The sequence below is a fragment of the Cimex lectularius genome, unplaced genomic scaffold (genome assembly GCF_000648675.2).
Source record: "Cimex lectularius strain Harlan isolate CLEC.00 unplaced genomic scaffold, Clec_2.1 scaffold128, whole genome shotgun sequence".
NCBI classification, from domain to species: Eukaryota; Metazoa; Arthropoda; class Insecta; order Hemiptera; family Cimicidae; genus Cimex; species Cimex lectularius.
In genome coordinates, this window is record NW_019392876.1 from 1,031,270 (window position 1) to 1,047,892 (window position 16,623).

The window sequence follows — 16,623 nt, forward strand, 5'->3', positions numbered from 1 at the left end:
TGAATCACTATCTGAAGAATCAGGGTGTAAGGAAAGTGAAAAAATATTGTTACAGTAAGAGAATAATGGAATTATTAGGTATTTAACAAGAACTCTAATTTTCTGTGGATTATTTACATCTTATATACATCAGTATATTAAGAGCACTTTATGTGCTGATGTTCTAAAAATTGTACTCTCTATAAAATCAACATGAAACCTTCTTTTGCAGTAATCTATTGATAAACTTAGTTTCTAGGGTCAAATAGGTGTAGTTGATGAGTTTGATAATCTCTGATTTGCCTCCTTTGTCCTCAATGACTCAGTTTGTTTCTTCAGCATGGATTTGTACATACACAAAAAAGGCAAACTTCTGAAACACATCTGAACGACCAAAATGGTAAAAATAGGCACACCAGGATCACAAATGACCAAAGCACATTCATTGTGCAAAAACTTGAAGATCTGTTTTAGAAGTTATTTGCTTTAATTTCCAAAATAAATTATAATAATTTCTTTGTTTTTGTTCAAATATATTAGGACTGACTGATTAAAGACACTTGCAGCATATTGTACATTACATTTAACGACTTCGGACCGCCGACCGGAGTATACATCTATCTATTAGGACTGACAAACAGAAAAGAAACTGCTTATTAAATATAAATACTTTTATAATACATACAATGTTCTTTTTTTTTTAAAAAAAAAAGAAGTAAATAAATTATATAAAAATGCAAAATGGATATCTGTTATTTTTTTGGTTGCAAAAAATAAATAGGCTTTCTATATCACTTTTTACAACTTTGACGTTATCACAGTCAATATGTCGACTGTGACGAAACTACTTCAAGGTTTTTTTGAAGTAAGTTTAAAAATTGTTTATGCACCGATGACTTAGATTTGAGGTTTGAAATGTTATTAGCGGCCATTAAGACAATGCTTGTCTTTTCTGGTGGAGCACAGTTAATAAAGTATTCCATGTTGGATTTGAGACTCTCGAACCGGTAATTCATCAGATCCGCTAGCTCCTCGACATCATCTTTCGTCGCTATGCTAATCATGTGACAAATGGCGAAGCAAAGCTGAAAAATAGGGTTTTTTTTTAATTAATAAATGACAAACAAGGATTTTTATTACAATACTTTTTGCTTCAAGTCGTCTTGGTGCTTGAATTCCCGAAAATCAGTCATGTTTGCCGCATTATCGAGCCCGTCGAGGAGTGAAGTCATAACAAAATGATAATATGGTGTGAAATGTACACGACTCTTTATTGAGCAGAGGGCATTGCAAGCGTTTATCCTTACTTTAAAATTCCCACACTTTAGGAGGACAAAACAGAGATTTTGAATGATAGAACCCTATGGAGATTATTAATTAGTATTATTATTTTTTTATTTTCTATAATGATTATTACCAGCCAATCATTTGATATTGAATATAATAGTTCATTGGTAAGCATAGTACCAATGGCATAGCAGGCATTCCACCGCATCTACAAATAAATTTTAAATCAATAAATTACTACTCATCCTTTTTTGTGTTTTCTTCAATGAGAGATTCAGACAAATAAATAGCAAACTGCTTCAACCAATTTATTTATTGATGTCAATACATTTCTGGGCGAATCTAGCTCCCCTCTGCAGGACTTGTTGGAGTAATAACAAGTTAGAGTTTTTTGACAGATTGGCCCATAAATGCATTGGCATCCACAAATTGGTTGAAGCGGTTCACTATTTAAATCAATATTTAGAAAATATATTTGTATGCTGAATACCTTCATTAACTTTCCTGTTGTTGCACAATTCACAAAAAAACTTGCGGACTTGATTACGACCCTTTTTATTTCATTATTCTCTAAATCTTCTTCTGTGACTAGCAACATTAAATTAGCCATGGCCCTTAAAATATTTGCCTTAATCTAAAATATATTCCAATTACAATTTTTTTTTTTTTTAATTTTCATATTTTACCTTTTGAATATCGTTGAAAACTGAAATACCAGCTTCAAATAATTTCATTAGCGACATTTCTCTAAGAAGCTGTCGATCACTGTTGAAAATAAAAATTAATAAAAAAAATATTATGTTTATTTATAAATAACTTACTTATTTTTCAATAATTCAATTAAATTTCCAAAAGACCAAGAAGCCCTACTTCTCACCAGGTCATTACCATCTTTAAGGGCTTTAATAAGTATATCTTTAGTATCATGAACAAACTGTTCCTAAAATTGAAATTTTCTATTTTTAATTGGTCTATTATTTCAGAAATCAGTTAAAACTCACGCTGATCATCTGAGGAAATAAAAGAAACATGCCAAGAGTGTTTATCGCAGCTGCCCTCACACCGAATAAGTCGCTGTAGCAGCAACCAATCACGAGTGTTATCACTAATATTTGTAAATCTTCCTTTAAAAATAAAAAAATTAATATTAAAATAAAACCATTAATAATCAAGTCCTTACAGGCAATGTGTGATAAATATCCGGCCCCAAACTTGAAAGGCAGTCACAAGCAAGGGATGCTATTTTAGTCGGGCTTTGAGCCATCGGAATGAAAGGTCCTTTGATCAACTTCGTCCAAAGTTCCTTCCTGTACAGGAACATTCCTTCTAAAATACATATAAAAATAAAACCGTAAAATCTTACAAAATATAAGCAATAAAAAATAATACCATCATAAAGAACTTTTACGAGAATGTAATCCAGCGTTTTCGCGACATAATATTGAAGTTTGTTATCGGTGATATTTTCAAGACTTTTCAAAATGTTATCCTCGAGTATAGGAAGATGCAATTTCACCATGTCATAATGACACTGACAAAGGCCACTTAATAACTGCCATGCTCCGATTTTTTTAACTTCTTCACTTTCAGGATTCTACAAAATAAAAGAATCTCTTAGAATACTACATAGAAAGAAACAAAAAGAGATGCATAAATACATGAACAAAAAAGAAACAAAGATTAGACAATTTTGTTATTAACATATATTATGTACACTGAAGATAACAAGACCAAAACAATGAGGATAGGCAAACCAAAATATTTGATTTGTAACAAGAGTAAAGATGGATAAAAGTAATATTACAAAGACACATTTCTACAAACATAGTTAAAAATAAATAGTACATTAGATAAATAAATTTACAATTTAGCAAATTTCACCAAGTTCTTACTTTCAAAATATTTATGCAGTGAGTAAACACCCAACACGGTTCATCATCAGTGGCTCCTGAAGTCAAAATGTCTCTCTGCTCGTTGGAAATAGGGTTGAGTATTACAATTTCTGTAATACACAACAAAACTCCAGAAGCGATTGCAGGATCTATAAGACAAAAATTATATTGAAAAAAAAAATCCTTCTCTTCAGATGTCCTTTACTCACCTTTACTATTTATGTATGTTTGAATAACCCTGAATATGTTGGTAAGAAGCAAAGGTGCGAGCCTTTTGTAAGGGCTGACAGAAATTAACGCAGCAGTCGTATGAAGCAGGGGAGGAATCAAATTAAAATGTGTACAGGATTTGAGCAACTGGCCCAAAATCGCGTGAAGGTTTGACACGAGCTGTGCCAGTGATTCTGAAAATGTTGTAAATGAGCCTCCTTCCCTAAATGTAAAAATAACAAATATTAAACAGTACAAAAAACATATTTGATGGTCAAAAGGCAATTCTTATTAATACTTGTTCAGAAGAAATAATCCTAACTACTCTGTTCGGATTTTAACAAATAACCATTCAACAGGCATAACAAAAATTTTTAGAATTAAAAAAGGCATGTTTTATATTATTAGTGTAACAAAATAAAACATCAAACACACATATAGTCATTCATATGAAATGAATATGTAAGGAGTGTTTGAAAAATTCTAAAGCAGCGATACCAGTCTGCAGTCCTATAAAAAAAAACCACTCATATCCTTCAAACAAACCAGGTTTTTCACAATCAAGCATGGCTTTTTCACAATCCAACTTTTTATCACAACAATTGTTTCCTGTGACATTGGATAGACCAAGGTAAGTGTGCTATATGTGTCAATTTGGAGATTAACAATTTTTTGTTCCAGAATGGTATTATGTACTAGATGAGCACAACACCTGGTAAATTAGGATGGTTCATTTCAACAATGCCTTATATACAAAACATAAGGTTTTCAATATACAGGATGTCCTGTGAACGTCAATACTTCAAGGGGATATTCTACATGTCAAATGGGACTAAAAAGTCCCTATAATTCCTGGTCTGATTCTAAATTGTATTTAATATATTTCAGTTTTTGCATTACTTTGAAGTAAGTTGTATGCAGGCAGCTGTGCGAGAGCTGAATCTCTCTATTGCTTGCAATTCTCTAAGCAATAAGAGAGTAGTAGGTGTAAGAAATTCGCTACTTATTCTTGTGAAGGTGAGGTTCTAGAATTCAATAAACCAGAGAGTATATTCTTCAACATTTATTTTGACACATTTCTGTCTTTTAAATGTAAAAAAATAACCACAAAATCTTAATTAATCTAAAAAGTCAGCCACAACTCTGGGATGAGTCTATTAACAAAAGGAGGATGATACTAGGAAGCGGGGTTTGTGCTCCCTAGGCACTGCAGCCTTCTGGCTTATTGTATTTTTAAACTTATCAACAAAGGGACACCCCAAATGACGCTTACCACAATTGGCGCCCACAACGTCCTCAACATCTTTTCTCAACCGTCGACCAGATTAGTCCCCTTGTAAAGGCCCAGACAGAGTATAGCTGCTTCGTTTCTGGATCAACTCCAGGAGTCGAATGTTCACTGACTTCTGACTCAGTGATGTGAGCCCTTGATTTTGACTGACTTTGATTTCCAAACTGGAGTAGAGGTGGAAAAGAAAATCAAAAGTCAGGGGGGGGGAGTTCGCACATCGCAGGTGGACAGACAAAGACGTGTGTCTTGCACCTGGTTGACGCACCCCCGATTTACGTCCGCTCCATTTTTGTCCTTGAGACAACCATCCTTCAGTACTAAATAACTCGACGTTACTTATTCATTTGATCAGTTGTCCAACTATTGCAACTTTGCTTTTCAGATTCATGGGAAACATCCCATGGCTCCCGTCTGGGTCGGTGACACCCTTCAACATTCTAATTTATATAACCAAAGGTGTTGTTCCATTGCAGGGCTAGGTTTGCCTGGTTTGTGAGCAACACCACATCACTTCCATCTGTGCTGTGACAAATTTCGACCAACTGCTTGATTATTGCAGCGTTGTTTCCAGGAATGATAAGGGACGTCACGTTGTTCCTGTTCGCCTCTTCCTAGTTATACCCTTTTTTGTGTAGTAGTTCAAACTAATTATATATTGTTATTCTAGCACAGGGACCGGCTTACAAAGTATTTCACAAATTTTTCCCATAAAGCATCTCAAGTGATTTTCCAAAGTTCTTGTCTAGTTTAGTAGTAGTTAAGTAAGATTTTCTAGGCTTTGTAAATACCGACAACACACTTACACTTATAGAAATGTTGTCCCTGCTAATAGCTTCAAATACATACATTTTTTGCCATGTAAAATTAACGTTGGATTGCTAAAAATTTGACTTTTCGGTGACTAATAGTACATACAAAAATCAATAAATTTAAATAAAAATAAATATTTATATTTATGGGTCTCCAGAGGTGCTAAAACGAAACTTCATATTAATTTCATGAAAAAAAATATGACCTAATTTATTTGAAAAATATTTGGTTTTTAGATTTTTTTGGTTTGTGTGGTGATTAGTGACTGTTAATCGATATTTATTTAGAAATCGTGAGATGGGGTCTGGTGTGATGTAGGTTTCAGAAAAACATTTTCTTTATCGTGCCAACGTTTCGATCTCAATAAAGATTGAAACGTTGGCATGATAAAGAAAATGTTTTTCAGAAACCTACATCACACCAGACCGCATCTCATGATTTCTAAATAAATTTTTTTGGTTATTGATACTTTAATAGCTTTTATAATATTTTTATTGCGATTTACCTAAAAAATGAAAAATTATTTTTTCACATACTTGATTTGAGCAAGAAGAAAGGGAAAATAAAAATATTTAAAAAAATGAAAAATTTCAATTTTTAAACAAATTTTTTGATAAAACCAGCGCCTATTCACAAGAAGTGACATATACGTTCACCAAAATTACCAAAAAAAGTTTGGTCCTAATCAGTGACAACCTGGTTGTCCCCTTGTAAGATTTACCCTGATGGACTTCTAAATATGGCGACTCTTAAAAATGAAATTTATTCTGTACCTATCAAAACTAAGGGTGAGCTCACAAAGGATACAGGAATCCTGTGCTTTAATAAGAGTAGAGAAAAGCAGGTTGAACTCTTGAGAGCTGTAGAATCTATCAGGAATGATATCAGGCTTTTTTCTTCAAAAAGGTGGACATTTTGAACATTTAATTTAATTTTTAAAAGCTTTTTGGTGGTTTCTCTTATATTCAATTTTGTACCAAAGAGTTATATTTTTATTTAATTATTTAATAATTGTAAATTATTATTTATTTGTTATTCTCCTTATATTGGATAATCGTGTTTTTTTAGGTCAAAATTTCAGAAGCATCTAGTGCACCAAAACACTCAAATACAAATTGTACTTAAAAAGAACTGAAGAACTTTATGAAATTTTGGCCTAAAAAGACACACAAAAAATTATATGTACTTTATTATATTAATTATCTTTAGTGTATAACGATAACTAACCTGTGTTGAGCTTGGGCTAGAAAAGTTTTGGAACTTGAAAGTAAAGCCGTTATAGCTGCCAAAGCTGTGATTTTGGGTTTGTAATGCACATCTCTTCTTAAATTGCCAGTTAGTTTTCCAATTAAAAGAGCGTAATGTCCATAAAGCGGGCGGCACCCTACAACCTTTTAATATTTTTCATTTATGCAAAACAGTTGAGAGTAAAAGTGATAAATATTACTTTGATAATTTGAATGAGCAAGTTAAAAGCTGCGTGTCTTGTCCTCGCTTGTAATTTTGCAATACGAAAGGCCTGCCCTGTTTCAGAATCACTCTGGTCTGACTCGCTGTGATTCCAGAGAGTGCGATAAGCGTCAACGCTTGCTCTTGATATGATACTGTCTTCCATCTCATTTTCATTTTGCTGTTCGGGCCAATTGACCTGTTTCACTTTGGACAATTTCTTTATCTGGACGGTGGTCTAAAAATAAATTTTTATAATTGTCATTTTAAATATACAAAAAGCATATTAACAACCTTGGCTTTCGCCTTGACCTCCCCGGATGTGAGTATAACCTGAGGAGGGATGATTACTGCAGTAGGCGTCGAAGGTTTGGGCGGAGCTGATACAACCGTATCAAACCCAAATTCACTTGCTGCAATGATCAAGCCTATCACTTCATCTATACAAGTTGCCAAAAAGTCTTGGCTTTTTGAACATAAAGTATCAAGTGATTCAATTATAGAGGTCCAAACCTGAAAAATCCAATATAATTTTCAAAAAAACTTTTAAGAGGGGAAAATAAAATACTTATAAAATAAAAAATATAAAATATAAAAGAATATATAAAAATACTTATCAATACTTTAATACCATTAATCAACCTTTCTATTTACATAAGAGGATTAGGTGTTGTGTCACATAATACCAGAGGATAGCACGTAAGTTCATAATGAAAAAGTGTCTTGTACAATTATAAACTATAATAAAAATCATAAATTATGAAACATTTTCTTCCTTAAACCATAATTCATATGTTCTTATTTTGTGAATTTTATTTTGGAACTAGGGTGGCCGAGGCAGCTTATAAAACTTGCACTGCACTCAGTGATGAAACAATAAATAAGCACACCATCCAAAAGTGGTTTAAAAATTTTAAAAAGTACTTCACCAAGCTCAAAGCACTACTTTTCGTTGATTTTCGCCTCAAAGGGGCATGATCATTTGGTGACCGCCTAGAGTTAAAGTCCAATCAAAAAATGTCTCTGCTTTGTCGTCAAAAAATGAAAGATAAATGTTTAGAAACTAAAGCTTGTTACTATAATCAATTTATTAGGAAACCATTTGCTCAGCTTCCAAGTGTTCCCAAGTTGACATAAGCCCGAGCGAACACTTTGGCTGCTGACATGTTTGTCATGTTCATTAACTTCCATCAATTTGTTGTCATTAAAGACAATCTGCCGAACTACGCTTCATCCTTTAATAACCTCATTCCCAGAAGCAAATTTTTTTAACCGCTTTTGGGCAGTGTGCTCACTTATTGTTTATATATTTATAATACTGAGCTAAAATTCATAGAATAAGCATGCATGAATCATTTGTATTCATTTTTTTGTTCATTTTGAAGTCACACGAAAGAAACACTTTTTCTTCATGAACTGACCCATTATCCTCTTTGTATTAAGTGATGTAAACACTTAATCCTCCTATTAATGTTGATTAACGGTATTAAAACAATAGCAAACGAAAAACCGCACAAACTTTTTTGGTTACCTGGTAGTTTGTGTTGCTCTGTTGTTATCCAAAACATAATAAAATTTAACTATTTATTGTCATCTACAGGTAAATCAGTAACTTACATTTAACTAGTACATTAATAATCAGAAGTGTCTGACCTATGCTGTGCCTAACGAGTACATAATGAACTTAGCAGAGAGCAAAAATTTTCACCTAAAGTGCGTCGAAAACTGCACGACCGTGTATATGAAATTTAATAGATCAATTTTGATTTACCTTGGCTTGAATATCAGCTTTATGAGTATTTAACGTATATAAATCTTCCAAAAGCACCTTTGCGATTTCATTATGCTTGTTTTTAGGCGCATGCTGAATCATAGCTTTCAAATTAGACAACCTTGCCAGTTTAACATCAAACGGGTCTGTAATTGTCGTTTTATTTTCAAGATTCAGCAACAAAGCATTAAGCAAGTCACTAGGTTCCTGTTAACAAAATATTTTAGTGTTTTTTTAAATTTTATAGATAGTTTTTTTACCTTGGAGAAGTAGTCAGGATGGTTTTTAATCAAGACCTCCGTCACCTGAAGTATGTCCAAGAAGGCGATATCAGCGAAATTCTGTATCGCTTTCGACAGCCAGGGTACGATAACGGCGAGCTGCTCATTCTCAAAATGCACCTTCTGCTTAAACGTCACGTTGTAAATCAGATTGCAAATCTTAGCGACAAGCAGGGCGTTATCTGATGATATACGCTTGCAGCAATTTTCAATTGTATTAATAATATTCTAAAATATACACAAATAAAAAAACTTGGACTTTTTGTTTTTTCCTTCAATCACCCTCGGTACCTTTTTCTCATTTAGAGTTGTCGACTTGTAATGAAGATTTACAATCAACTTGTCAAGAACTATGTTTAACTCGTTTGAATTATAGTCATCCTGGATTACGATGTTGTTCAATTTGGAAACCCAGTCACACGGCACTTCCATTATTAAACAGCCTTATTTTAAGTACATGTCATAATAACAATAATAATAATAAACAACTGGCCTATTAATAAACAGTATTGTACTGCCTTTCTAAACCACTTAAACAGAAAATTACATATTTTAAATACTCTATATGAGAATGAAACATAAATATTAATTCATTCAACGTTTAAACATCAATGATTTCATTTGTAAACAATTTCAATAAATAGAATTAAAATGATGAATCATGAGTAAAACCTTTGTAGAACTATTCTCTCCAAAACAACTCACTCAGCATCTCCTAAAAAAACTTATCAGAAACCATGACAAATTGATAACGCTTATCATCGATTTGTGTTTCAATCATAAAACCAAATGGTTTCTTCTTGCTGTTTTTTTTTTTTTTTTTCTTTTATTCGTTGTACTACTTGTTTTTAGTAGTAATTAATATGTCTCTTTTTTATGCTTAAGAGTTGATATGGGATTATATATATATATATCAATCGCATAATAGGACAGGATAAATAGTTTTTTTGTTATTTGTCTAAGAAAAAAAAAGTGAAAAGGGGTTTTCTTTATTTTGTTTTTCATTTATTTTCTAGTTATAGTCAAATATTTAATTTCAATAAAGAAATTTTTTTCTTCCCCCCTTCCAGAATTTAAACTTACAAGTTAAAAAGAACAACCTGTCTTAAAAGCTGTAGGCTGAAATTATGAAAATAGTATAAATATTTTCACCGAAATTATTATTATTTGTTTTAAGGGGGTATTTTGGAGATTTTACCGGCTCTTTGCTGAGTGCATTTTGTTATGTAAGAGGAAAACTCCTGGTTCTGAAAATCGATGAGTCAGTAATCAAACTGAAAATTTGAAAGGTTTTTTTAATTTTTTGCTATTTTTGCTTGATAGTGAAGGTAAAATTTTTGTCCATAGATATTTTGGTTTGGATATATATTATATAAGAAAAAAATTGTAATTTTTTAGAAATTTCCTATTCTCAGTGGAATAAATGGCAAAATGTGTTTATCTGTTTGGGAGGGGAGGATTTGCAGGTTTTTTCAATTTGATTTTTTTTAATAGATATTTTGATTTGGATATATATTATGTAAGGAAAAATGATAATTTTTGGAGAATTTCCTATTCTCAGAAGAATTCAGGGCAAAATATGTTTACCTGTTTGGGGAGAAGAATTGCAGGTTTTGCAATTTAATTTTTTTCTGAATAGATGTTTTGGTTTGGATAAATATTATATAAGGAAAAAAAATAATTTTTTGGAAATTTTCTATTCTCCCTCTAATACATGACAAAATATTTACCTGTTTGGGGGAGGGATTGAAGTTTTTACAATTTAATTGTTTTCTAAATAGATATTTTAGTTTGGATATATATTATATAAGAAAATTATGATTTTTTGGAAATTTCTTATTCTCGAAGGAATACATGACAAAATGTGTTTATCTGTTTGAGAGGGAGGATTGCAAGTTTTGCAATTTAATTTTTTTTCTAAATAGATATTTTAGTTTGGATATGTACTACATAAGAAAAAAAATTATAATTTTTTTAGAAATTTTCTATCCTCAGAGGAATACATGACAAAATATGTTTACCTGTTGGGGGGGGATTTGCAGGTTTTGCAATTTAATTTTTTTCTGAATAGATATTTTGGTTTGGATAAATATTATATAAAAAAAAATTATAATTTTTCGGAAATTTCCTATTCTCAGAGGAATAAGGAATAAATGACAAAATGTGTTTACCTATTTAGCAGGAGGAGAATTTCGGGTTTGCAATTTAATTTTTTTTAAATTGCAAAACTTGCAATTCCCCCCCTTCCCAACAGGTAAACATATTTTGTTTCAAATTGTCAGATTTGTCCATGTCAAACGTTTTCAAACTTTGATATTTTATTTGGTATTTTTTACAATTTTTTGTGTGTTCAATAAATTTTTAAACTTTTCCTTCCGCTCGCGGCGACTGGTTCGCAGCATTTCCGGTCGGCAACCCGTTTCCCCTGCCAGTCGCCCTTTTGCTTTTGCGGCTTTGCCTCCATTTTGTGACACCGACCCATCCGAGTTCCCTAAGCCCGAGGAGTTTAGAGCGGTTGGTTTTATTGGAGACCCATTCCAGACCCAGTTGGAAAGAGATCTTTTCACAAACTTTATCTGCCGTTCGTGTTTTCGAAAAGGTGCGTTGATTGTGTTTTCTATGAGAAAAGCCAGAATTTTCAACTAGTGTTCGAAATCTCTTTCGGCCCCGTTTCGACTCCAGTTAACCTAAAATTTATGTTTATCTCCAAACAAACCCTGTTTTTAACTGATTCCCAACAATGATTTACTGTTTTACTATTAAAAACAAAACAAAAACTTCAAAAAAGTGTTCGCCACAATGCTTGTTTTAAACAATGTAAATATTTGTGTTTATTTCAAACTGAATAGGCTCGATGTCGAAATAGCCACATTCGATTTTAACTCTTAATATATTTTTTAATATTCGTCAATTTTCTCTTTTCGCATTTTTATTTATGACGTTCAGGTGAGCCATGACTGGAATTGCCATCTCGAGACTGTCAGAGGAGAGGAAAGGCTGGAGGAAGGACCACCCATTTGTGAGTACGAAGGGCTTTAGTTGGAAATGAGTAAATCGTAATTTGTTATCCGCTTTCAGGGTTTTGTAGCGAGACCTTCAAAAAGCCCGGACGGCAGCCTCAACCTCATGAACTGGGAGTGCGCCATACCTGGCAAAAAAGGAGTATGTTTTCAATTATTTTAACCCTTTTCCTATTTCCTGGGGAGACAAAAACTTAAATATTCTCACAATTCAACTGTTGAAAGCGACTTGATTCAGTTTTGTTCAACTTTTGATTTGATAATCATTTTAATTTTCTGTATAAAATTAGTTGTATTGACCACATGTTAAGTCATGAATAATCTGGCTCTCGGCACAGTCTTGATGAAACAGTCATTGGCAATATTCAATCTAGGTTAGTCTTCAAAGAAATTAAAAAGTCTAAGAAAAACTTAATAATGTCAATTTGTAGACATCTTTAACACATTCGTTATCGCTCTAATTTGGAAAGACTCTCCGATGGTACATTAATAATAATTTCAAAAGGTCAAATCAAGCTCTTTACAGTAACGTTGCCGAAGCCTACTACTTAAACTACTAAGTACTAAAGGCCTATGACACCAATTTGACCCAAACATACTGACACCCCAACTGCTAAAAAGACTGCAAGATATAACCTCATCACTGGAGAAATAACGGGTATTGTTCGGGTCATCTTCAGGGCCTGGGTGAATTACAAAACATATTTTGTATGGAAAAAATACAGTACAGATGTAAATATGGATTTAAACCAAGTATATCATACTTACATAAAGTGTAGTGCTATTCTTGTGGTGTCATATTGGTTTTGTGTGAAAGTATTGTGAAATGCGAATTTATATTCTGCTGTTTTTATATGATTGTGACAGAGTGGGGGATGCAGTCATTTTGGAAAATTTTGTTTGATCGTAAGCAGTTTTATTTAATTGAAGGAAGCCGAGAATGTGGATTGTCTGGATTGGATTTGTGATTCGGGGTTAATTATTAAGGACGATAACAAAGGAAAGGGAAATATAAAATAAAGTTTAATAGTTTACTTGCTTTATGATATAGGTGTAGCTACGGTAAGTTTGCATTTATCTGTTCTGTGGAATTAACAAATAAACTACAATTAATGCTGTGTATGTTTCTGTTAATGTGAACCATTTCTGGAAAGTTGCATGTGAATTTTTCAGTGTTTAGTGTTTGTATTTTGTTGAAATCAGAGTTGTGTTGTTTTTTGAAATGGTGTGTTGCCAATGCTGTAGGATTAGTTTTTGGTGTCTTACAGTCATAGATGTGTTTTTTCTGTTTTTCCGGATATTGCGATGTAATTCTAATGTATGGACAGTTAATACAATTAATTTTATAAATTACTTCGGATTTAAAGGCTGTTGGTGTTGTGACTTTGACTTTGGAAAAAAGTATGTACTGATTTGTGGTTTTTAAAAGCTATTTTAATGTGTTCTGAGGAGAGAAATTGACTTAGTTTGTGTGATAATGTGTGGACGAATTGAATTGACATTTATATTTGTTTGTCTTTGTGTGATTGAATTGATGATGTTCTGAGTACTGGAGAGGATATTGTTTTGTGTAGTACTGGGTCATAATTGTTTATGATTCTGTTGATTATGTTTTATGGTAGTGGTTGTTAGTTAAGATTTGTTTGTATGTTTGGATATTTTTAGGTGAAAGAATTCATGACTTAGAGATGTGATTCTGGGTAATAATCCTTTAGCTGTATAATTAGCGTTTAACACGACAGGTTTTTCATAACTGACAGACGCTGCAGTTTCCCAAGCGGTATCATGTCAGTTACTTCGAAGGAGTTCATCTCAATGGATGAAAAACAAGTACTTCTACTGTCCCTGCTATATTACTAATTGAAAGAAGAAAGATAAACAGTTGAATGTGGGTTCATTCACCTGACTAGGAAAAAGACAGAAACAGCATTATAATAATTTGTGCTTGGAATTGTGGAATCATCAAGATAAAAAAAGTAGAAAATTTCGAAAGATATAAGACAGGATTGGATTGACTCTCAATATAATGACAAGGCTATCAGAGACTCTCACTGTACATGGGTCCAACATGAAATATCTGCAAGGAATTGGAGTGACATCACTGGCGTGCAATAAGGTTCAAGATGTGGATCATCTCTTGTTCCAATGGATTGGACAGATTTCAAATAAACCTCTGTGAAAATAATATAACAGCGTTTAAACAATTCCTAAAAATTATAACTTGTGGTAAATGAACAATAAATAATTAATTTTAAATGTAATTTTATTATATATATAATAAAATTATACATAATTAATGTAAAAGTTAATAATGTATCTATATTACATGTAATACAATTGTGGTTCATGTAGAAAATAAATGAATAAATAAATGCAAGATAAAAACAAAATTAAAAACAGATGGTTTACGTTGTAGTTAGGTACAAAACAGATATGTGTGGCACGGCTTATGGAATACTATGGAACCATTCCAGGAAATGCGTTTTCAAAACTCACTCGCTGGTGGGGGTCTTGTCGACCCACCGCACCATCTGTCATGTCCCTCTCTCTAGAATAAACGACCCACCGATTTGGTTTTCTCTTCAGTAAACGTTTGAGTCAAAACTGCCGTCATAGGCCTTCAGTAATCTCTATCTATTTTCCATTTAAACTGGAGAAAATAGGGGACTGCAGTAGCCGAGTGGTTAGCATGATGGGCTCTCAGCTCGTAGACCCTGCGGTCATTCCCACTGCCCCCTGGTCCTTTTTTTTTAATCTCTTTTGCTTTGGGAATGCTACTCTTTCCTCCAACTGCATATATGATGAAACAAAACTATGTACTCGGGCAAATATGTGAGTTCATAAGGCCATTAAGAAAATAGAGAAAATTTAGTGGTGTACAATGGTATTACTGAATGCTAAGATACAAGGGGAAAAAGAGATAAAAATTAATAAAAAAAGGTGACTTATACTATAAAAAATAACCCCACTCAATCAATCAAATAGAACAATTTAACCAGACCAAGTGCTAATATTTGCTAACAGAAATGATAAATTAGTCTTATTATAAAGTTGTTTTTTGCTGGAGTCTGGGAGATTGTGACATCTGTGAAAATGAAATAGTGGACCTTCCAGCAAAAGTTGCTACAAAGAACGGTGCTGTTTCACTTTTTGTAACAGATTGTTGTTAATTGTACAAAATTGTTGCTAGTGTCTATCCTGACTTTGAGCATTAAATGCTCATCATCTTGGCTTTCAACGTGAATTGTGGGAGTGATTTGTAAATCCACCACCAATGCCAAGCAGCAAGCCTTCCAATGAGAAGCTGGTTTTTCATGCCATTCAGTTTTGAACATGTGAAAAACATGATAACAACACGACTAAACATTCATTTTTTATAAATATTCATTTTATTTGTATCAACTAAAGATTATCCTATACATATTATCTAAAAAAAATTTTAAATAAAGGATTAAATTTTATGTTGAATAATTATTTAAATACATGTTTAAATGGGGTGTTAAATCAAAATTCAAGATTTATTATTGGTTCAAAAGTACCCAATTTACTAAATCGAATGACCTACGGGTTTTTAAAAAATTATTGACACTCGCTCATAACTTACAGACACCGTGGGAAGGTGGGAGTTACAAACTGAGGATGATCTTTAAAGACGATTACCCTTCGAGTCCTCCAAAATGTAAATTTGAGCCACCCCTGTTCCATCCAAATGTATACCCTTCAGGTCAGTTTTGTCTGTTTTTATATTATTTAAGGGGAAATTGACTGTTTTTAATTGATTTTTTTGTTTTTGTTTTTTGTACAGGCACAGTCTGTTTATCTCTTCTAGATGAAGAAAAGGATTGGCGGCCTGCAATCACAATCAAACAGATCCTACTTGGCATTCAAGATCTACTTAACGAACCAAATATTAAAGATCCAGCACAAGCAGAAGCCTACACAATTTATTGGTGGGTTTATTAAAGACTTAACTTAAAACTTAATAGATCGGTTTAATATTTTTTTTCTTTTGTATTTTTAGCCAGAACAGAATGGAGTATGAGAAACGTGTGAGAGCTCAAGCGAGAGCGATGGCTTCGACAGAATAAAAGCAATGACAAAAAACATTTTTTTTATGTATTACACACACAACAAACAAAAAAGAAACAATTAAACATTTTGATAAGTAACTCTGATCTTTGTTCCGTTAAAGGAAAAAAACATGTGATTCCATGCAAGATATTAAAAAATATATTAAAAAAACAACAAGATTTTTCTTATTCATAATGTTATTTATTGTATATACATTAAATGAAACATGCAGTTTTGCTTGTCTTGAATATTATTTACATTGCTTTTTCATTTTTATAATTATTTTAGCTGATGTTATGATTAGTATTGCTAAGGTTAAGAAAATGAAATGTTACATGTACATAATTTTTTTTTTTACAATGTGTTTTAATTTTATGTTAGTGTCATTGCATTTTTAACACGGAACAGATTTATGGTATTTTCTTCCTAGTTTTTAGTTTTCTTTGTGATGCTGGAAAATAAAAAATGGAAGAGTAGTCAAAACAAAAACAGCTCATGTAAATTTGGCTATTTAATAAATTTCTTTCATAACAAAACACTAACTTTCTATTAGTAATTCTCT

General features: G+C 32.4%; 2 protein-coding genes across 2 annotated transcripts; one reads left to right on the plus strand and one right to left on the minus strand.

Annotated features, from left to right (window-relative positions):
* Positions 1–443: 443 nt before the first annotated feature.
* LOC106674253 (HEAT repeat-containing protein 6) lies at positions 444–9,698 on the minus strand. Its single transcript, XM_014406871.2, has 17 exons — positions 9,262–9,698; positions 8,950–9,198; positions 8,690–8,896; positions 7,213–7,431; positions 6,917–7,156; positions 6,697–6,860; positions 3,368–3,591; positions 3,159–3,307; positions 2,656–2,860; positions 2,447–2,592; positions 2,268–2,390; positions 2,088–2,206; positions 1,953–2,031; positions 1,757–1,900; positions 1,397–1,474; positions 1,125–1,340; positions 444–1,064 (listed from the first exon to the last, which is right to left on the minus strand). The coding sequence occupies exons 1-17, from the start codon at positions 9,400–9,402 to the stop codon at positions 801–803; spliced, it is 2,967 nt and encodes a 988-aa protein (XP_014262357.1). The 5' UTR covers positions 9,403–9,698; the 3' UTR covers positions 444–800.
* A 1,529-nt stretch (positions 9,699–11,227) lies between these two features.
* LOC106674232 (SUMO-conjugating enzyme UBC9-B) lies at positions 11,228–16,314 on the plus strand. Its single transcript, XM_014406847.2, has 6 exons — positions 11,228–11,569; positions 11,917–11,989; positions 12,049–12,132; positions 15,597–15,714; positions 15,796–15,940; positions 16,012–16,314. Exons 2-6 carry the CDS (start codon positions 11,924–11,926, stop codon positions 16,076–16,078), a joined length of 480 nt encoding a protein of 159 aa, XP_014262333.1. The 5' UTR covers positions 11,228–11,569; positions 11,917–11,923; the 3' UTR covers positions 16,079–16,314.
* Positions 16,315–16,623: the final 309 nt, after the last annotated feature.